A 23,698-nucleotide genomic window follows, 5' to 3' on the forward strand; every position below is an offset into this window, starting at 1 on the left:
AAATCGAAATCGATCGAAATTAATGCTCAATCTCGATTACAAAAAATGGAATCGTCGATGCTGCCACGCCCCCATGTCACGGCAGCTCGGCTTGCCTGTAATAGGTAAAACTCCTTTTCTCGAGAATATTGAAGCCTTTATTTTAAAACACATTGCAGCTGCACAGCGAGAGCATCATAGCTCATCTGAGCGAGCTGATTGTCTGTGCTGCGGCAACTGCACGAACCTATGGCGAGTTAGCAGTGGCGTACGGTCCAATGAGAGCGCATGGCGCCCTGCCAACCTCGAGCGCGCCAATTTGGACGTGGCTGGAGAGTATAATTCACAAAAAACTCGCCAAAGGATTTTAGGTTTAAATCGACTGAAGCGAAGTACCTGATATGAGCGAAATAGCACGGCAAGGCAAAGCAGTACTCGTTCCCTTATCTCTAAGGGAACCGAGGTTACGCAAGTAACCAAGTAGCCTACGTTCCCTTACGAGAACGTTCTCTCGTTCTGCGTTGCAAACGCTGTGGGAACCCAATTTAAAACGCCATGCTATTCGCCTGTGACTGCTCTGAGGAGTCCAGGGAGCCCCGGGACTATAATAGCCAGGTAATAGGTTATATTGTTTAAGTTTCCAATTGACTGAAGATATAAGTTATTGTTACATTATGTTGTTAATAAACGTTTTAAATTTGACAATGTAGTGTGTGGTATTGCAAACAAAGGTCAGATATTATTATATTGCATAAAAGTCTTAAAATGGCATAGCTTGTGCTTTCAATTTATTTTTTTTAAATCAAGAATCGAATCGAACCGTGACTTTAGAATAGAAAATGTAATCGAATCGAGGATTTGGAGAATCGTGACACCCTTACTAAAGAATGCTTTCAGCACCTTGTTGAATCAATGCCACGTAGAATTAAGGCAGTTCTGAAGGCGAAAGGGGGTCAAACACAGTATTAGTATGGTGTTCCTAATAATCCTTTAGGTGAGTGTATGTCTGGTAAGTATATAGCTAGTTGGAAAACAGTTTAGCTTACCTGTTTCTGGCAACATTTGATGGTAGAATGGTAGAATCTTGAGATAAATGTTTGTGTTGACAAATAGATCAAGTTAATCTGTTGTGTGATTGTGTGATTCACTCCTTTATAAAGTTTTGTTCAGACTGTACTGTTGACACCTGCTGTGATCATCTTCTCTGGATCTGCTGCCTCAATCTACTGCCAAATCACAGCTGTGCTGACACAACAGTGCCCCTTGTGGTGTGATACTCTTGTGGTATTTATTGATTATTATTTTTTAATGATCATGCTTGCACATAAGTTGGATTATATTGCACATTTGCCCAAAATTACAATAGGTAACATGGAAGAAAATGGAAGCACTTTGGGGAAAAAAATCCGCTTTTACCACTTTTAAGAATATAGTGTTAAAATGGACAAAAAAACATTTTCTAAGCTGACAACCTGGCTAGAACACATGTTGAGGGGATAAATATTAATACTGGATAGGTTGTATACTTGTACCAAAAAGTGTCCGACAAAGTTTTAATATCAGTTTTGGCCCCCTGACTAACAAGGGATTGAGTGAAAACCCGGGGACATGAGTAAAATGTGCATTTTATCTAAAATATTATATATATATATATATATATATATATATATATATATATAAAAATTCTCATGAAAAAAACAACAACATTTTAAATCATAGATTGGATATAAAGTCACACAACAATGCAAAAAAAAAAAGATTTCTGAAGGATTTTAATCATATTTCATGGTAAAGTTTAGAGATAGAGAGTGGGGAAATGCAGAAAATGCTTTTTGTGTGTGTGTGTGTGTTCTATGTAGTTTTCATTAATGTTTTTAATTATAAATTTGTAGTTGGCTTAATGTGCATTTTATACGTATATGTACAATTATTTTATATTTTATATGTACAAATTTATTTTGTATGGATGGATTGACTTGCATGGATGAATTGTTCACCACAAAACTAACAATTTGCGCAAATAAAGTTAATGGCCAATTTTGATTTCATGTGTACTTTAAGTCACTTTTCGTCCCTGATACGAAGCAAATACACTATCTAAATACATAACTTCTACTAGCCAAAAAAAGAAAAAGAAAAGAGCCAAACTGACTACGTCACAGCTTACATATAAAATAAAATTAGGATTTTATACATTAATTTCTTATTCAAATAAAATCCTGTCATCCAGCCATCTTCTCCCTTCCGCTGTCATCCTTGATTGAAATCGTTATTTCGAACTATAAAAAAAGAAACACAAATGAAATATCAAACGAGTAAGAAATAGACTAAAAAATTATACAAAAAAATAAACAAAACAATATTTCAACATAATACTCAACCCATCCTCATCCTTTTCACCAAAAATGTGTTTTAGGTGGACAGATCAATACAGTACAAAGAACATTAAAAAAAATGTAGGATGTTGGAAAATAGCAATGTGTCTTCTGTTAACTAAACGCTTTTTAATCTTCACTATTGCTTCAATGCAAATTAACAAGCGCACTGTTATTTGTTACGTAGTGACGTGTGTGTTCAAGTAAGCCAAATATGAGCAGATTCTGTGCAATACGCTGTATTTAATATATCATGATGACTCACGAGTTGAGTATTTGTGCTAAATCTGTGCAGATTTGGCTTACACGAACTTCCCCAGCAAAGTGAGTAAACATAAAAACCTGCCAAATTGGCTAGTGATCTGACAGCATTACCCGCCACAGGTTATTTTTACCTGCATTTGGTGAGTTGGCGGATGTTAATTTCAAACCCTTGACTTATGATATTTCTTCATGTGACTGTGAAAACTACATGAATGTCTAAAACTCTTTCCACACTGAGTGCAGTGGTACGGCTTCTCTCCAGTATGAAGTCGCTCATGTACTTTCAGTGTTCCCAACTGAGTGAAACTCTTGTCACAATATGAGCACTTGTAAGGTTTTTCTCCAGTATGAATTCTTTGGTGCCGTTTCAGTTGGCCAACTGTAGTAAAGCTCTTCCCACAGTCACAACACACATGATCTCTCACGTCATTGTGTGTTTTCTGGTGCAGTTTAAAACTGTCCAGTCTTGAAAAACTCTTTCCACAGAGAGAACACACATAAGGCTTCTCACCTGAATGAACTATCAGGTGTTGTTTTAGATCTGATGATGAAATAAAATCATTACCACACTGATCACAGTTAAATGGTTTTTCTCCGGAATCAATACGCAGATGAACACTGAGACCTGATGCTTGAGAAAAACTCTTCTCACACTGAGTGCAGTGGTACGGCTTCTCTCCAGTATGAAATCGCTCATGTTCTTTCAGGTTTCCAGACTGAGTGAAACTCTTGTCACAATATGAGCACTTGTAAGGTTTTTCTCCAGTGTGAATTCTTTGATGCTGTATCAGATTGTGAGATGTAGTAAAGCTCTTCCCACACTCGCACACATGATCTTTCACTTCATTATGTGTTTTCTGGTGCAGTTTAAAACTGTTCAGTCTTGAAAAACTCTTTCCACAGAAACACACATAAGGCTTCTCATCTGAATGAACTTTCAGGTGTCGTTTTAGACCTGATGCTTGAGAAAAACTCTTTCCACACTGAGAGCAGGAGTGCCGCTTTTTGGCTTTTGTTTCTTGAATTTTAAAGTTGTGATGTTCCTCCTTAATTTTCTCCAGTTCTTGTCTTTCCTCTTTCACTTCCATTCGATCTAAAATAAACATAAAATTAGAATCAGTTTAAGTGAACCCTGATTTAACCCCTTAAACCCAAAGTTTATTGCCGGCGGTGAGAATGTGCAAATATAATGTAATGTAATGTATATTTTCTAAACATGTATAACGTGTTCTATCAAACACTTCCAACCTTTTGACTCTCCTTGCTATAGTTTTGGAGTTATGAGTCTTTAGTTTTGTGTATGTCACTCAGAAAAAACAACTCTAAAACGCCCTCAGGGCTTACGGGTTAATAGCAGAAAGCAACAGAGATCTAGTATCAGACCTTTGATGTGCCAAAGTTTAGTTCTGTCATTCTCTTGTTAATATGATCAAAATGAGTTTGACAACTGTTATATCCTACAAGATTATGATTAAAAGTACATAGATGACGATTAAAATTGTATAAGCATTTCTATAGAATTTTTCATTCATATACTGATTATTATTTCACAGCTACCAAAGCAAACAACAATGAAGAATCAAGAATGGACACCAACCTATTTGTTCCTCAATATCTTCATGTTTTATTCTGGATGGTTCTGGATCACTCATGTCTTCAATCTCCTCTTTAATAAACTCCATCTTTAACAGTCACACAGATTTCAGCTGCTACTCCTGGAGTTTGTCCTTCTCTTGTAGGATGATGGGAATATTCCCAGTATTTATTGGTGAATTGTTGTGGGAGGGGCTTCACTGCCGGTGTGAACTGTGATCACTGTGTGATACTGACGCTAACAAGACCAGATCTGGAAAAATCAAACATAAGTTACTGAATTTATTCTGGATTACTTAAACAGCAAACACATATGATGCTTCAAATATATTTAGTTCAAATATAGAGCATTTTAAGTTGCATATTGGTAGTGTATAAAACAGCTCTAGGTTGCTTATTTTTATGTAACCCAGAATATTATAAGGATGAAACAGGGCACAGGTTATATTTTTATCTAAACTAATCAGAAATCTAACATAAGAAATTTGAAATTTGAATTCGAAGGCGCGAGGTATGGGGAGATGCCCCAGGTTGAAGAGACGCTCGCGAGCTATCTCTCGCCTGGGTCTGCATCTTTGCTTAAAAAACCTCCCCTCCCCTCGAAGCCGTGTAGAATAACATCTTCGCTCGTGGGTAAAGCTTACCAAGCTGCAGGTCAGGCTGGTGCTGTGCTGCACACAATGGCTGTGTTACAGGCTGACCTCTTGAAGGACCTGAGTGCGGGTACTACGATAGACGAGGAAGCGTTCTCTGAACTGCGCCGAGCCATGGACCCGTCTCTCCTTGCCACTAAGCAAACAGCCCGTGCCATCAGCCGTTCTATGTCCGCTTTGGTTAGCACGGAGAGGCATCTGTGGCTCAACCTCACAGGGATAAAGGATAAGGACCGTGTCTTTCTTTTGGACTCAACGGTTTCTCCCTCTGGCCTGTTTGGCGACTCGGTCAACACAGTCGTCACCAGGTTCAGGGAGGTTAAAAAACACGAGGAGGCGTTTGTTCAGTTCCTTCCTCGCCGCACTCAAGGGGAGTGGCCATTGGCCACCCAACCTCTCCCCGGTCCTTCAAGATCTAGGGAGGTGAAAAAGCAGAGCGTGGCGAGCCGCGCTCCCCCTGATAAAAATTGGAAACAGGCTCGTCAGGCTCAGCAACCTCCCAAGCACAGTACAGATAGGATACAGAATCCAATTTATTTATCGTCCTCCGCGTTTCAACGGCGTGATGCATGTACTGTTGCAAGAGCTTCAAACTCTTCTGAGCAAAGAGGCCATAGAACATGTTCCTCTTCCAGAGAGGGAGTCGTGCTATTACAGCAGATACTTCCTGGTTCCCAAGAAGGATGGGGGGTTGCGTCCAATCTTAGATCTTCAAGGTTTGAACCGTACAGTCATAGCTCTCAAGTTCAAGATGTTAACCGTCAAGACGTCGTGTCGCAAATTCAACATCACGATTGGTTCGTCAAGATCGATCTGAAGGACGCATATTTTCACATACAAATATTGCCACAACACAGGAAGTTCCTGAGGTTCGCTTTCGGGGGCGAAGCATACCAATTTCGGGTTCATCCATTCAGCCTAGCCTTGTCACCCCGCACGTACACAAAATGCATGGATGCAGCACTGGCTCCATTAAGACTCCAGGGCATTCGCATTTTGAATTATATAAACAACTGGCTATTACTAGCACAATCGCAAAAGGTGACGCTTCAACACAGAGACATTGTGTTAGCTCATCTAGTTTCTATAGGGTTGAGACTCAACACCAAGAAAAGTGTTCTTTCTCCTGTCCAGAGAACGATTTATCTCAGCAAATAAGAGTGACGCGCTGAGGGCTTTGTATACTCTGTGGCTCAGACCCCGGTTCCTCGCCTTGGGTCCCACTCTAGGGGCGCCTTGTCGTCGCAGATTGCTAACGACAGACACCGCCCTGATGGGCTGGGGAGCAGTCTTAAAGGAACACGGCGACTTTTTGGGACTTTAGCTTATTCACCGTATCCCCCAGAGTTAGATAAGTCCATACATACCTTTCTCATCTCTGTGCGTGCTGTAACTCTGTCTGACGCACCAACCGCTAGCCTAGCTTAGCACAAAGACTGGAGGTAAACGGCTCAAGCTAGCATACTGCTTCCAATAAGTGACAAAATAACGGCAACATTTTCCTATTTACATGTTGTGATTTGTATTGTCAGCGTGTACAAGTAACAAGGTCACATGAAACACAGACATCTTCTAACCATATACATACTGGGAACTATATTCTCAGAAGGCGAAGAACTGCTACTTGGGCGGAGTGATTTGCTCGCAGCACCTGAGAAGCCCCGTGGTGAGGAGCAGAGTTTGCTCAGAGTTGGAGTAAATCACTCTGCAGAAGTAGCAGTGCGTCGCCTTCTGAGAATATAGTTCCCAGTATGTATACAGTTAGAAGATGTCTGTGTCTCATGAGTAAAGTTACTTGACATCAAAAAAAGTTAGGAATAGCGAGGCAGATTTTTCTCTGGGCCCAGGAAAAGTTCCTGTCACTCAGGGCAATTTACAGTCTGGGGTATCTAAATGTGAGAGCGGATTTACTGTCCAGACAGAAACTACAGATGGGGGAATGGAAACTCCACCCAGAAGTAGTAAAACAGATCTGAATCAGATTTTACGAAGCGGAGGAGGACCTCTTCGCCTCCCAACAGACAGCGCAATGTCCCCTCTACTTCTCTCTGAGCCACCCAGCCCCCCTAGGTCTGGACGTGATGGCACACACATGGCCCAAAATGCACCTGTATGCATTTCCTCCAGTATCTCTACTCCTGGGAGTTCTAGCCAGAGTTCGCCAACAAGGGTCTTGCCTCTTACTGATAGAGCCGGCCGAACAGAGTATGGTTCTCGGAGATAATATCTCTCCTCGATGGCTCGCCATGGGCGATTCCGGAAGGGAGGGACCTTCTGTCCCAGGCGGAGGGCATGATATTCCATCCCAGGCCCGACCTGTGGAACCTTCATGTTTGGCCCCTGATGGGTACCAACTGAGGGACACTGGGCTTTCGCCTGCCGTTATTGAGACCATTCTAAGTGCTAGGGCCTCCTCCACTAGAAAAAGTTATGCCAACAAATGGGGTGTCTGCCAGGTTGCTTCAGTTCTGGAATTCCTGCAGGAAAAATTATCAACAGGCACATGCCCCACCACTCTCAAGGTTTATGTGGCCGCTCTTTCGGCTTGCCACGCCTTGGTTGACGGGGTGCCACTCGGGAGACATCCTCTGCTCGCTCGTTTCATTCGTGGGGCCAGACAATATAAGATCCTTTGAGATACATTGAAAGAATTTAGCTTCCGCATCAAGTGGATTCTTTGTTGTCCCCGCTTAGTGATAGACTCTGTGTTTTTATCAAACTTGAGGTTTGAGTCAAACGTGGTTCCTAAGTACTTATACGTCTCTACAATTTCAACATTTTCGCCATGAATAATGCTGGCTTCTGGGTTAAAATGGTTCTTTCTAAAATCAATGATTAACTCCTTAGTTTTTGTCACATTAAGGTCCAGGAAGTTATCATCACACCAATTCACAAATTGTGATAAGGCACTTTCATGGCCCGATTGGGCCCCCTGAAGAAGTGACAATAGGGCAGTGTCATCAGAAAATTTCACAAGGTAGCTACCCAATTGGGAAGTCCTGCAGCTATCATAGTACATAATAAAAAGCAAAGGAGAAAGGACACAGCGTGCGGAGACCCTGTGTTTGAAGTAAGGATACTGGACATGTGGCCATTCACAATACCTGCTGGAGTCTGTCTGTCAAAAAATTAAAGAGCAACAATAAAATCTGATCAAGTAGATTAAAATAAGAGGCCAGTAGCTCAATTAGAATATGAGGCTGCATCTTGTTAAAAGCTGAAGAGAAATCAGCAAATAAAAGTCTTGCATGTGATTATATAATCTATCTAAGATGAAAATCTTAGAGCTACTTGATCACGCGACACAGTTACTACACAGCGCTGGGAGATCCAGTGAAGAAATCCATTGAATTCGCCACATAACTAGATGTACCACATGGCGGTACAAAATATGACCGCCGCTCAGGCCTGCACTGGCTTTCCACAAAAATAAATGACGTGGAGCAATTCAAAAATTCAAAAAATTCAAATTTTTATTTGTCACATACACAATCATACACAGTACGATATGCAGTGAAATGCTTACACGACTGCAATTGACCATAGAAACAATATCAATATAACAGATATAGAAATATAAAAATAAAAATTTGTCAAAAACAGAAGTATAGAAGTTTGAAATGGCTCTGGTGTGCAAATATGCTTAAAAAGTGACTTCATAGGTATCTTATTTTAAAGTGATTTGCGCAGTGGTCCATAGATGAAAATATAAATGTGATAAATATGATATATTTGTGCAGTGGTCCATAAGATAAAAATATGAAAATATAAAAAGTATGAAAATATAAACATGAAAATATAAATGAAAATATGAAAATATAAATATAAATATAAATATGTAGTGCAAAGTGTGCATGAATGTATCCAGGGTGGCCATGGATACCCAGTCAGTGTTGGATATTGCAAAAATATATTATCAGTCCTGTGTTGTGTTATGGTTGAGAGACCTTATCGCCTGCGGGAAGAAGCTCCTCCTTAGTCTCTCTGTGTTGGCCTTCAGGGAGCGGAAGCGCTTTCCAGACCGCAGCAGAGAGAACAGTCCATTGTTAGGATGGCTGAGGTCCTTCACTATCTTCCTGGCCTTGGTCCAGCACCGCTTGCTGTAGATCGAATGCAGGTCAGGGAGCTCGGCGCGGATGATGCGCTCAGCTGATCGCACCACCCTCTGTAGAGCTCGTCTGTCCTGCGTGGTGCTGTTTCCAAACCAGGTTGTGATGTTTCCCGTCAGGATGCTCTCTATAGTGCAGGAGTAGAAATTCCTAAGCACCCTAGAGGGCAGTCTGAAGTCTCTCAAGCGTCTTAGATGGTAGAGACGCTGCCGGGCCTTTTTCACCACGGTGTAGATGTGACAGGACCATGATAGGTCCTGCGTGATGTATACCCCGAGGTATCGAAAGCTGTCCACTCTCTCCACTGGGCTCCTGTTGATGACGGGGGTCTGGTAGTTCCTCTCCTGCTTCGTACAAAAGTCCACTATCAGCTCCTTTGTCTTGCTGACGTTCAGGAGGAGATTGTTCCTCTGGCACCAGCTCTCCAGATTTCCAATCTCCTCTAGGTAGGCCGACTCATCGTTATTCGTGATCAGGCCCACCACGACAGTGTCGTCAGCAAACTTAATAACGGTGGTGGAGTTGGTAGTGGCCACACAGTCGTAGGTGTACAAAGAGTACAGCAGGGGGCTCAGAACACACCCCTGGGGAGCTCCAGTGCTGAGAGTGAGTAAGGCTGAGACATGTCCGCCCATCCTTACTGCCTGTGGTCTGCCATTCAGATTTGGCACAGAGTTCTCTTACGAGAGGTTCTCTCGTATTGCGTAGTTGCTTACGCTACGGGAAAGCCTTTCTTTCTCGAGATACTGAAGCCAAAAATTTTCCTTAATTTTTATAATCTTGTCAATGCAGTGCGGCAGCCTGCAGACCTAGGGCAAGCTTACTAGCGTGCCCATTGGCTGCCCTGCGGCAACTGCAGCAGCCTACCGCTGAGCCCTTGGCGTGACGTCACGACCAATGAGCGCGCTTGGCGCGCTTAATGCGTCACAGCCCGCGAAAAGGGGTGTGGCTTAGCGTATATAAACAGGGCTCGGAGGCTGCTTCTCTGATTTCTGTCTTTTCAGCGAAGCTCTACGCATCGCTGCTCTCTGAGGAAGCCGCCGTCGAATCAAGCGACCAGCACGCCGAGGATCTCAGCCTGAGGACGCCGGCCGCCTTCGCCGCCTTCAGCTTTCCCTGCCTGCTTCGCTATCCGGCGAATATATCCTTTTACTGCTCTGTGTTGTATGTGTTTGTGTGTTCGCCCCGCGACACACTTTGCATCTAAAAGAGCGCGAGGCGTTGTTGCAAATGCCTCGCTCATCCTGTGGCTCGTGCAGAGCCGCGCTCAGCGACGGAGACCGCCACGTGATCTGCGCTCTCTGCCTGGGTTTCGACCACGCAGCCCGCGCCCTTCACGGGCGGCTGCGAACAGTGTGAGGACTTGCCGATGTCGACCCTGCGGGCTCGACTCGCCATGTTTCACGATCCTCCACCTTCTCCGGCTGCCTCTTCCGGGCCACGTAAGGAAAAACGCCGCTCTCAAAGGCCTTCCGAGCCGGTGGTTATAGCTGAGCGCTCGCCGGAGCCCCTCCCGCGAGCCTCGCTCTCTCCTTCTCCCCCGCCCTTCACCGACGCGCAGCGGCCGGCCTCTGCCCGCACTGCCGTCGCCTCAGGGGATGAAGCAGACCAGCTGGTTACTCCCCTCTGTCAAGCCGCGCAAACGGCGCCGCTCACAAGGGATGTCAGAACGGACGGTCACGGGCTATAGCTTCCTTTACGTTACAAGGAAGCTACCCCCCCCCCGGATGACGCACGCCCTCTCCCCCTCTGTTCGAGCCGGTCAAGGCGCCGCTCACAAGGGATGTCAGAAGTAGACGATCACGGGCTGGCTTCCTTTACGTTATAAGAAAGCTACCCCGCGTCTCGGTCGCGCGCGTCACTCTCCGGCCACCTCCGTTTCTCACACATTTCTCAGTCCCCTCCTAGCTCAGGCGACTAGAAATATCTATATTGCAGTAAACGAGCCTGTTATACACGCACGCCTGCAAACAAACGATGTCACAGCACATAATGACATCTTCCCGCTCTCTCTCCCTTTGTTCGAGCCGCGCAACTGCGCCATTCTCAAGGGATATCAGAGCGGACGTCACGAGCACCGGCGAAAGGAGGAAGAGAGAGTGTTTTCGTCCCGCTTAGGCCGGACTTCCTCCAATCCTCGCATATTTCTCAGTCCCCTCTAAGTTCAGGCGGCTGGAAATACTATTATTGCAGTAAACGAGCCTGTTGTAATACACGCGCGCCTGCAAACAAACGCTCGGTCATATGCTCGCACTGACTGGAAGCTCATGTGTGCCCATGTGGCTCAGTGGCAGAACATTAGACTTCCGCACCAGAGACCCGTGTTCGAATCCGGCTCTGGCAGCAGAAAAACTTTTTTCTGCTTGCTTCTCTCGAGCTCGCGGCCAGCTTTCTTACACACAGAAAGCAAACCCGCATCTCACGGGATACATATTTCTCAGTCCCCTCTAAGTTCAGGCGGCTGGAAATACTAATACTGCAGTAAACGGGCCTGTTTTAATACACGCGCGCCTGCAAACAAACGCCGAAACGAAACACGACGCTCGGTCATATGCTCGCACTGACCGGAAGATCATGTGTGCCCCTGTGGCTCAGTGGCAGAACATTAGGCTTCCGCACCAGAGACCCGTGTTCGAATCCGGCTCTGGCAGCAGAAAAAACTTTTTTCTGCTTGCTTCTCCGAGCTCGCGGCCAGCTTTCTTACATACAGAAAGCAAACCCGCATCTCACGGGATACATATTTCTCAGTCCCCTCTAAGTTAGGCGGCTGGAAATACTAATGCTGCAGTAAACGGGCCTGTTTTAATACACGCGCGCCTGCAAACAAACGCCGAAACACGACGCTCGGTCATATGCTCGCACCAACTGGAAGCTCATGTGTGCCCCTGTGGCTCAGTGGCAGAATTTTACGCTTCTGCACTGGAGAACCGTGTTCAAATCCGGCTCTGGCGGCAGAAAATATTTTTTCTGCTGTCTTCTCCGAGCTCGCGGCCAGCTTTCTTACATACAGAAAGCGAACCCGCATCTCACAGGATGGTGCTTGAGTATTTATGAGCGTCTAAACATATGAGCCATCAAGCATTTGCTCTATAACGCCGATGGTGTTACAAGTGTAGAAAATGTGCCCACTCCCATGTGCTCACTGCTACACACAAACACGGTCCCCATGGTAACGCGTTCAGAGCGCTCTCTCATAAAGCGGTCACACGCCGCTCGAGTAATAAGTGTAGTAAATGTGCCCACAACTCTGTGCTCACATCTACCTGTAACTCGCTCTGCCACTCGGTTACCCCGGGCAACAGCGGCTCAAGCCGAGGGTGTTATAAGTGTAGAAAATGTGCCCACACCCATGTGCTCACTGCTTCACACAAACATGGTCCCCATGGTAACGCGCATAGAGCGCTCTCTCATAAAGCGGACACAAGCCGCTCGAGTACTAAGTGTAGTAAATGTGCCCACAACTTTGTGCTCACACCTACCCGCTGCTCGCTCTGCCATTCAGTTACCTCGGGTCGCACACCCTCTAAGCTCCCAAACTCTGGCCGTGTCATAAGTGTAAACTCTGCGCCCGCTCAGGTGCACGCGCACTCACTTTTAGACATTACAATCCCCACGCCGCTTTCGCGCCAGGGGTGTTTGTCAGCAAATCGCGCTCCATCCTCTGGGACCGAGCTACCGAACGCTGTTCAGCCGGCCAATACTGTTTACCAGCCCCCGTGTTCGAGCACCAGCGGCGCGCACGGCGCTCCATCCTCTCTGATACAGGTTCCCCAATCCCGCGCAGCGCGGCGATCTGAACCCAGAGACCATTCGACCCCTAGCTATGCATGCGGAAGCATGGGAAGCTATTCAGGGCGCGTCAGAATGGGTGCTGAGTACTATAAAACACGGCTATTCGCTTCATTTCTCTCGTCGCCCTCCGCGCTTTCTAGCACAGACGGAGACGAAAGTGAGTTGAGTTCAGAAGCTGCGCACCTGCTTCAAGCCGAAATAGCGAAGCTACTGCGCAAAAGGGCTATAGAACAGGTTCATCCTTCTCTAAGCGAGTCGAGCCTTTACAGCCGCTACTTCCTCGTACCCAAGAAGGACGGAGCGTTAAGACCTATTTTAGATCTGAGACATCTGAACAAAGCCCTCATGAGACGGCCGTTCAAAATGATCACAACCAGAAAAATCCTCGCGCAGATTTGCCCAGGAGACTGGTTTATCTCTCTCGATCTAAAAGACGCATATTTTCAGATCCAGATAACTCCCCGTCACAGGCCATTCTTGAGATTCGCCTTCAACGGTCGAGTATATCAGTACACAATCCTGCCCTTCGGCCTGTCTTTGGCACCCCGTACATTACGAAATGCATGGACACGGCTCTCGCTCCCCTGAGAAAACAGGGAATGCGAATACTGAATTATCTGGACGATTGGCTTATTCTAGCGCTGTCAGAGACGGAACTTGTGTCTCACGGAACAGCGCTTCTCAGCCATCTGGAGGATCTGGGTCTCTCGGTCACTGGACCAAGAGCTCGCTATCGCCCCGTCAGTCAATTTCCTTCTTGGAATAGAACTGGACTCTGTGGCTATGACGGCCAGACTGTCGGAGCAGCGCGCGCCGCATCCGCCTCCTCGCCGCATCCCTCCAAATAGGCAGCCGGGTTCCGCTGAGGACATTCCAGCGTATCCTGGGGCATATTGCCTCAGCTGCAGCAGCGCTCCAGCTGGGCTTACTGCGCATGCGCCCGCTTCAACGCTGGCTGAAAGCGCGCGTGCCCCACCGAGCCTGGGCGGCCGGCGGCTTGCGAGTCAGAGTGAATCAGAGCTGCTTTTCAGCCCTGCAGCCCTGGCTGGCAGCCGAATGGTATCACACAGGAGTGACTATGGGAGTGATTTCACACCGGAAAGTTGTCTCGACAGATGCTTCCAACCTAGATTGGGGAGCGCTCTTCGAAGGCAGACCGGTCTATGGCCGCTGGTCAGACCAGGAGAATCTCCTACACATAAACTGTCTAGAGATGCTCGCGGTCGAGAAAGCTCTCAAACACTTCCTCCCATTCCTCCACGGTCACCATGTTCTAGTCCGCACGGACAATACATCGGTAGTGGCCTATGTGAATCGCCAGGGCGGTGTCAGATCAGACGCTCTGCACCCTGGCGGAACGCCTCCTCGTGTGGGCTCAGCACTCTCTGCGCTCGCTGAGAGCCGCGCATGTGCCTGGCCACCTGAACGAGGGCCCCGACAGACTGTCCAGGGACAGCGTTCCCCCTGGGGAGTGGTCTCAACACCCCCAAACAGTCCAGTCACTGTGGCGCCGTTTCGGCAAAGCGAAAGTCGACCTTTTTGCGTCAAAAGACAACGCTCATTGCCCAGAGTTCTTCTCGAAGAACGAGGACGCGCTGGCCCAGACCCGGCCCAGCGGCCCGCTGTATGCTTTTCCCCCGGTCTCTCTGCTGCCTCAGGTCATCAAGAGAATCAGGGAAGCGCGCCACACAGTGCTCCTCTTAGCCCCATACTGGGAGAACCAAGCTTGGTTCCCGGATCTAATACAGCTGGCAGACTCAGCCCCCTGGCCGATACCGGTGAAGAGAGACCTTTTCTCTCAAGCCCGCGGCTCGATATGGCATCCTCATCCAGAGCGCTGTCTCTGCATGCGTGGAGCCTCAACGATTACACGCTGATCTGCCAGACGGGGTCATGAACACGATCATACAATCTAGAGCCCCCTCTACGAGGCGGCTCTACATGTCGAAATGGTCAGTGTTTAACAGATGGTGCACTGCTAAGGGGCTCGATCCACAGACATGTGGGGTATCGCGAGTACTGTGTTTCCTTCAAGAGTTACTGGACGCGGGCAGGTCCCCCTCCACGCTCAAAGTCTATGTCACGGCCATTTCAGCGCTCTCTGTTCAGAGCTGGGCCGCGCATTAGGAAGGAACGAGTTCGTCATCCGCTTCCTTAGAGGAGCCAGGAGGATGAACCCCCCGCGACCCCCCTCGGTTCCTATGTGGGATCTTTCACTGGTCTTGGAGGCCCTGAAAGCGCATCCCTTCGAACCCTTGGAAACTGTGGATATGAAATACCTCACGCTCAAAACCGTTTTTCTGATAGCACTGTCTTCAGTCAAACGAGTGGTGGAACAGCTCTTTGTTTCGTTTGGCGGGCGCACCAAGGGTCTCGCCGCCTCGAAACACAGCCTGTCCAGATGGATAGTGGACGCTATTGCTGCTGCTTATGCGTCTAAAGACCTGCAGTGCCCATTGGGCATTCAAGCTCACTCCACCAGAGGCATGGCCTCGTCGTGGGCGTGGTCCAGCGGGATTCCCATTCATGACATTTGTGCAGCGGCAGGCTGGGCCTCCCCCTCCACATTTGTTAGGTTTTACAACCTGGATGTTCCCGCCTTGCAGGCGAAAGTGTTATCAGTCTAAGTCTCGCGTATGCCAGCCCACTATCTGTGCGCGGGCTACGTTGTGTGATTTAGCTCTACTGGTTGAGCTGCACTATGCAGGGAATTGTCAGTTCGGACCGGCCGTGCCGCTCCTAACCCCCTAGTGTGTGCTTATGTACGGCGCTAGCCCTCTTCGGGCCCCCCGGCTCTCTGCTATCACGTTCCCCGGGCTCTCCCTGGGACTCATTCAGTGGATGCTGGGCGCGCACGGCGTTGACAAGGGCGTTCCCGTAGCGTAAGCAACTACGCAATACGAGAGAACCTCTCGTAAGAGAACGTTTCGGTTACTCACGTAACCTCTGTTCTCTCTAGAAGAGGGAACGAGTATTGCGTAGCCCGCCGTGCTCGCACCACGAGCTCATTTCGCTTCATGCGACAGAAACCAGAGAAGCAGCCTCCGAGCCCTGTTTATATACGCTAAGCCACACCCCTTTTCGCGGGCTGTGACGCATTAAGCGCGCCAAGCGCGCTCATTGGTCGTGACGTCACGCCAAGGGCTCAGCGGTAGGCTGCTGCAGTTGCCGCAGGGCAGCCAATGGGCACGCTAGTAAGCTTGCCCTAGGTCTGCAGGCTGCCGCACTGCGTTGACAAGATTATAAAAATTAAGGAAAATTTTTGGCTTCAGTATCTCGAGAAAGAAAGGCTTTCCCGTAGCGTAAGCAACTACGCAATACTCGTTCCCTCTTCTAGAGAGAACAGAGGTTACGTGAGTAACCGAAACGTTCTCTGTTATAAACCATAGATATCAGATCAAACCGCGCTGACGTGGAAACCAGGATGAACGAACAAGTTATAGAAGGCTTTAAGTTCACAAATCAGCAACATTCACCATGGATTGAATGTAGTAACACTAACTGTAACTATGGTATTGTGACAGACAATAGTCAGATGCTTACGAGTACTACACATCTTTTTTTGCACTTCAAAACTATAATATCTAGGGTTGGGAACCGAGAACCGGTTCTTATCCAGAACCGGTAGTGTTTTTGAAAAAATACCGTAACTGTGCGAAATTCCTAAGTTTCGTTTCCGAAAACGGTTCTGGAGCGCTGTGTGGGCGAAGTGCTGTGAGCTTATCCTTTAATAGCGACGTCTCACCTCATATTAAAATAGTAGCCTAATGAATGCACTGAAAAGCCCTTGCGCTACTCAAATACGTTTTGCGTCAGATATCAACGCAGAGAGAGAGAGAGAGAGAGAGAGAAAGAGAGAGAGAGAGAGAGAGAGAGAGAGAGAGAGAGAGAGAGAGAGAGAGAGAGAGAGAGAGAGAGGCACTATTAAGTTAATCTTTAAAAGATCTCGATTCAAACACCCACGCTCTTATTCCTAAATTACAAAAACCTCACCCCTGGACATTCAAATCTGTTTGCGCTGTCGCTGACCCAGAGAGGGCAGTTGTCAATATGAAACAGCTTTACAAATCACACAGTATCAATATTTCTATTACAAATATTCAAATGATCACAGAAGTACTCAGATAAACGCTTATAATTCGAGTATAAACTGACGTCTACGGTAGCAACCAAAATAGAGTAAATCACCTGGCTTTTAAAAGTTGCTGCCTTCAAATAACGAGTGTATCGATTAGCCTACATCTGAAGCTTCAAAACATTCATAAAGATGCAGTCTGTAACTTTTTTTTGTTTAGAATTTACTAAATGTATACAATGAATGAGTGCATCATGAATGCCTTTTTTCAAACCGTGTTTTTGTCTTATCCAGAATTACTACTAATTAATTATTAATTAGTACTATTAATTAATTAATTATATTAAGCCTGCAATAACCGTTTTTACTCGGACTATACTTTAGACTGGGGGATCGCAGCCGCTGCGGAGTAGCGTGACTCGTCAGACATAAATAGAGAGAAGTAGCTCCGGCAACAATGTTCTTCCGCAAGATGCAAGTTCTGTTTATTAACCACTAGAACGCTGATTTATCCAGTAATGAAACAAGTAAAGTCTTTATGAATCAATCATTCAATGATATTGATTCATAAAGACTTTACTTCATTCAAAACGATTTTAAAACGATTCTCCACTGCTGGAGATACAATAAGCTAGGAGAGGTCCCAAATTATTCTAGAGAATGCAGAAATTGTCATTTTCCTTCAGAAAAACTTTTTTTTTTTTTTTTTTTTGCAAAAATTGCTTAACAATATGTTGAATTTGTTGACATTACCAGTCTGTTAAACTCATTTGACAAGTATAAGAAATAAACACAAAAAGGATTGTGGATTTTTCCCTTACTACTATTTTTTATTATTTGTTTTAATATTTTTTTATTGAATGGGAACCGGAACCGGAATATTTCTTACGATTCCCAAACCTAATAATATCATATTTAAATGTTTTTTTTGTTGTTGTTGTTGTTTTTGTTCAACCTTAAAGACAGTCCCCATTTACAAAACTAAAAGTTTCAAGGTTTAGGAAAACTGACGCTTATTTAAAAATAAAAATATTAAATTACCATTGTAACCAGTAGGTGGTTGCTGAGGACCACTTTAATAGCTATTTTCACTCCCTAATATCTATTTTTTCCCTCGTTTATGTTATGTTTATATACAATGTAGAGACCTGTGTGCCCCGTCCAACTGATCCTGCTCTTTGGCCGTCACAGGTTTTAGACGCGTATTGTGTTGAAATAGTACAAAGAGGCCCATTTAAAGTCCCATCAGATTTTAATTTTCCAAGGGGACTAGATGGCAGGGCGTTTCATAGTAGCCTACAATTCAAAACGCTCTCAAATGGAGAGAAAATCATGAGAAGCCAGCAGAACATTGTGTTCTGTTTTGGCTAGCAGCGGCACTGGTTATGGGCTACAACAGCGTTCCTAGTAAAAACGGTTAGTCTAGAGCCCTAAACAGAGTCTGTGAAAACACTCTACCAACATATTATTACACTCTAATAATAAAAAACCAAGTCACACAACGCATTTCATTACATTGGCACATAAACACACAAACTCGAGGAGCTGGTTAATGTTAAACTCTAATCTTGTAACATCTCTCACCTGCAGACTGGAAATATACGGCATCCGAAGAAAATATTCCACATTTGTCCTTCATTCACGATCGTTAACAGCGTCACTTTCAGCTTCAACTGGTGAAAGTTTCAGCTCGGCTCCTCTCGTCTCTCGCGCGCTTCTGTGCATCATTTCTTAAAGGGGCCGCATATTCTGAAAGTCCCCGTGAACCGGAAGTTGCAACCGACCTTATTTCAGTGTTGTGACGTATTTTCGAGAGAAACGGAATGAGCCATTCCACCGAATTGGTGACATTTGCTTGTTATAGAGCTGGTAAGTCCCGCCCCTTCCGCTAATCCCCCTGGACCTCTAGGTTGAAAAATCGTCAATGCAAGTGAATGGGAGAAAATAATTATTTTCTGGTCCCGTTTGAATTGTGCCATGAATGTGAACATATGTTGTCTGTGAATTTTTTATATAACTTTTCATGTTACGAGTTTGACAGTATTTGGTATGATTCTTCGGCTAGCAGTTGTGGAAAAGACATAACGAGAAAGACTACATGTCGCCTATGTGACGTCACCCCATAAAGTTGACTTACCCGTGGTTTTCACCAACCTCAACGATTTTGTCCTCTCCCTGAAAGAAGGCGGTGAAGTGCACCAAAGACACAGCCATGTTTAGCGGGATCCGTGTGCTAGTGGTGTTGACGTTCCAAACGCGTCGAAAGCAGCGAAGAGTTGTAGTCCACAAAGTGCCCTCACACAAATTCTAACCGTATCAAACTTCTACCCGCTAAATTGTAGCATTCTTTACACGAAAAGTTATATAAAAAATTCACAGACAACATATGTTCACATTCATGGCAAAATTCAAACGGGACCAGAAAATAATTATTTTCTCCCATTCACTTGCATTGACGATTTTTCAACCTAGAGGTCCAGCGGGGTTAGCGGAAGGGGCGGGACTTACCAGCTCTATAACTCTTCAAAATTTAACTTTATTTTTTATCTTTTTTCAACATAGGTCCTAAGTCCCGCCCCTCCGCTTCTGGCTCATGGGACATTATTTCGGAAAAAAATATGTATGGTAGTCAATGGCGAGAGACAACTTATCTTTTTATTCCGTCTGAACTGTGCCCTGAATTACACATATGATGTTTATCAATTTAAAAGATAACTATGAAAGTCAAGAAAGTTGCAGTTTGTCATAAAACAGAAGAGTAACATTTAGTTTTATGTGAAAATCGCTCAATGAACTACATCTCTCGTCTCGCACTATGTACATCACCATCCGTTGCTCGTATGTGTGCAGTCTGCTACAAAACACTCAGGCATGACGGCGTAATGTTATGATTATAACGAAAGACTAGAAACAATGACAGACATTACCTTCAGTAAAGTTTTTCATTCATTGAGAGAAAAGGACGTCATACCTTTTCTCTCAATGCTACGCTACTGAAGGTAATGGAGCCGGGGAGCTCAGCGACCAGGAGATACAGTCGGTGGAACAACAGGTTGCTTCCTACCTCAAGAGCAGGGGGATAGAGACGGACCTGGAGAACATCGAGGCGTGTCACCCACTGCCCACGAAGAACGGGAGACCACCCGCGGTCATTATGAGGTTTACCAATCGGAAAAAGAAAATAGCACTTCTGAAGCAAGGACGCAAACTGAAAGGCACAAATGTTTTTATAAATGAACACTTGACAAAGAAAAATGCTGACATCGCAAGGATTGCACGACAACTTAGAAAACAAGGCAAGATTCAACAAACCTGGGTAACTAACTGTAAGATCTTCATCAAACTAAATGGGACACCGGAGGAAGCAAATGTCTTAGTGGTGAAGAGGATAGAAGATCTTGACAAGTATTGACATTGATGCAGCACCTGGTATCAAAGTAGCTTGTGACTCACTCCATCAAAATGCTAAACATACCAAGAACACAGACTACACCAAGTATTGATATAGACATGTTACAGAACATCTTACAACATCAACAAATGGACCTGGAAACGTGTGAGTATAAAGAGTACACCACAACAGAGACAGATACTGAGATAGACCCTGACAATAATTTTTTCTCTTCGATTGTTAAAAACTGCAGTTATTTTACCCAAGAACAATATGAAAACAGTGTAAAGTCAGAAGATAACCTGTCAATAATACATTTTAATAGTCGAAGCATGTACACTAATTTTGAGGCTATCAAAGATTACTTGGAACATTTCTCTCATCCATTTAGCATTATTGCAATTACTGAAACCTGGTTTAACGATGATAAAGGTATTGATTTCTGTCTTGATGGCTATGAATTAAGATATACAAATAGGATAAACAAAATAGGAGGGGGGGTTGCTTTGTACCTTCATAAATCTGTTAAATTTAATGTTTCAACTGATATGACCATAGCTGTGGATGGTTTATTTGAATGCATAACAGTGGAAATTCATAATGATAAAAAGACAAATATCTTCATGAGTTGTGTATACCGGGCACCTGGTTCAAGCATAGAAACTTTCAATGAATGGATGGGTAAACTGTTTTCCACTGTGAACCAAAAGAACATATTTATCTGTGGTGACTTTAACATTGATTTGTCAAATCCAACCAAACTAAAAAAACATTGACGACTTCACTGATACAATGTATAGCTTGTCTCTGTACCCAACTATAACGAAACCGAGCAGAATAACGTCACATAGTGCCACAATTATTGACAACATTTTTACTAACATTATGGGGAATCAAATCATTAGTGGCCTATTTATATGTGATATTACTGACCACTTACCTGTTTTTACTTTGTATGACTGTAATCTTAAAAAAACGAAAGACACTATGACAAAAATCTCTAAACGAAAAATTACTGAGGACATGATTTGTGCCCTAAACAATAGTTTAGCGCTCCAGGATTGGACTTCAGTTTACAGAGAACCTAATGTGGACAGTGCTTATTGTACATTTTTAGATATCTTCATTTCCTTGTATAATAAACATTGCCCTGTGAAAGAATATCTTATAAAGGAAAAACATAAGAAAAGCCTCTGGATCACGAAAGGAATAATTAATGCCTGTAAAAAGAAAAACAATCTCTATAAATTGTTTATCAAAGTAAAAACAAAAGAAGCAGAACAAAGATATAAGAGGTACAAAAATAAACTAACTGATATTATAAGAACAAGCAAACGGTTATATTATCAAAAAAAACTATGTGAACATAAAAACAATATAAAAGGAACTTGGGATGTTCTGAATAGCCTAATCAAACAAGGATCCTCAAAGCTGACATATCCTGATCATTTTATTGATGAAAATGGTGAATATTATAATATGAGTAATGTAGTAAATAAGTTTAACAATTTTTTTGTAAATGTTGGCCCTAAGTTGGCCGCTGATATTCCAGACAGTGGAGTCGAAAAATCAACTATTGAACGGAATTCTTTGTCATTCTTCCTCTCAGCTACAAATGAGCAGGAAGTGACAAATATTGTGTGGAAATGTAAAAGTAAGTCCTCCACTGACTGTCATGACATCAGCATGACATTGATCAAAAAAGTTATACTGAATATTGTAAAACCCTTAACTTATATTTGTAATTTGTCATTCCAAACTGGCTGCTTTCCAAGTAAAATGAAACTCGCTAAAGTAATTCCACTTTTCAAAAATGATAACAAACACGCTCTTACTAATTACAGACCAATCTCTCTTTTGCCCCAATTCTCAAAAATTTTAGAGAAACTCTTCAACTCTCGACTTGAAAAGTTTCTCGAGAAACATCATGTAATTAATGATGGTCAGTATGGCTTTAGGTCAAAAAGATCTACTTCAATGGCAATAATTGAAGCCATTGAAAAAGTCACTAATGCACTGGAGCAAAAGAAGTATGCAGTTGGTATTTTTATTGATCTAAAAAAAGCCTTTGATACCATTAATCACTCAATTCTATTAAAAAAGATGGAAAGATATGGATTTAGGGGGCTGGCTGGAGATTGGTTAAAAAGTTATTTAACAGGGAGGTCAGTTTGTAAAAATGGGTCAGTATTTGTCAGATACTCTTGGCATTGCTTGTGGTGTCCCCCAGGGGTCAGTACTGGGGCCAAAATTGTTCAATGTGTATATAAATGATATGTTTAATACATCCAATGTACTGAAATTCATTCTATTTGCAGACGACACAAATATATTTTACAGTAGTGACGATTATAATGAGCTCGTAAACACGGTAAACAGGGAACTAAAGATAATAAAAAAGTGGATGGACACAAATAAATTATCCTTGAATATAAATAAAACTAAGGTAATGATGTTCGGTAATTGTAACAAAATGTCTGGACAGAGAATAAGTATTGATGGTATCCAAATTGAAATTGAGAATAAATTTTTGGGAGTAATAATTGACAGTAAATTGTCATGGAAACCCCATGTCAGACACATTAAAACAAAAATCTCCAAAAGCCTCTCAATTATAAATAAAGCAAAGCTATACCTTGATGAAAATGCACTCCGTACTTTATACTGCACCCTGGTACTACCATATCTTACTTTTTGTGTAGAAGTGTGGGGAAATACTTACCAGAACACAATACATCCTCTGATCATATTACAGAAAAGAGCTGTGAGGATCATTCACAAGGTTGGTTTTCTAGATCATACTCATAATCTGTTTACGCAGTCAAAGTTGCTAAAATTTGATGATCTTGTAAAATATAATACATCAATAGTTTTATACAAAGCATTTAATAAATTATTACCGCCTAACTTACAACGTTTCTTTAAAATTCCAGTGCGAGCTCATAACTTGAGAGGTTTTGGACATTTTTCATTACCGAGAGCTCTAACTACTCGTAAATATTATTGTGTGTCTGTATGTGGAGTGAAACTCTGGAACAAACTTGACTTGCAACAAAAGCAATGCCAAACTATTCATCAATTTAAACTGTTATATAAACATTGGGTCTGGTTAAAATACAGAGATGAGGGTCTTTAATTTAAATTGCTGTTGTTGTTGTTGTATTCTGTCTCATAGTGTGAACATGTGCTCAGTGTTTCCTTACCATCGTTGGTATATTGTCCATCATAATTGTTGGCATTGTCTATTTCTATTTCATTGTAGTCAAATTGCTGCTGTACTCTGTCTCATAAGGTTAACATGTGCTCAGTGTTTCTTACCATCGTTGGTATTTGTCCATTACCATCATTGGTATATTGTCCATTACTATCGTTGGTATATTGTCCATTACCGTTGTTAGCATTGTTTATTCTTATTACATTGTTGGTCTAAATTGTTTGTTATAAAAATTACTTGTTACTTGTGGTAA

The 23,698-nt window shown here is 43.7% G+C and overlaps 1 protein-coding gene across 1 annotated transcript; it reads right to left on the reverse strand.

Moving 5' to 3' along the window:
- Positions 1–1,726: 1,726 nt before the first annotated feature.
- Positions 1,727–18,566, reverse strand: LOC308693355 (uncharacterized protein). The gene is made up of 4 exons (XM_081370207.1): positions 18,425–18,566; positions 4,216–4,464; positions 2,750–3,711; positions 1,727–2,258 (listed from the first exon to the last, which is right to left on the reverse strand). Exons 2-3 carry the CDS (start codon positions 4,298–4,300, stop codon positions 2,780–2,782), a joined length of 1,017 nt encoding a protein of 338 aa, XP_081226333.1. The 5' UTR covers positions 4,301–4,464; positions 18,425–18,566; the 3' UTR covers positions 1,727–2,258; positions 2,750–2,779.
- Positions 18,567–23,698: the final 5,132 nt, after the last annotated feature.

This window comes from Scardinius erythrophthalmus (assembly GCF_964197995.2).
Source record: "Scardinius erythrophthalmus genome assembly, chromosome: 7".
Lineage (NCBI taxonomy): Eukaryota > Metazoa > Chordata > Actinopteri > Cypriniformes > Leuciscidae > Scardinius > Scardinius erythrophthalmus.

Coding starts and splice junctions, on each gene's coding strand:
- LOC308693355 (XM_081370207.1), bottom strand. CDS start 4,300: ATGGAGTTTATTAAAGAGGAGATTGAAGACATGAGTGATCCAGAACCA. Junction 3,712..4,215: donor AGATATTGAGGAACAAATAG/GTTGGTGTCCAT, acceptor TGTTTATTTTAG/ATCGAATGGAAGTGAAAGAG.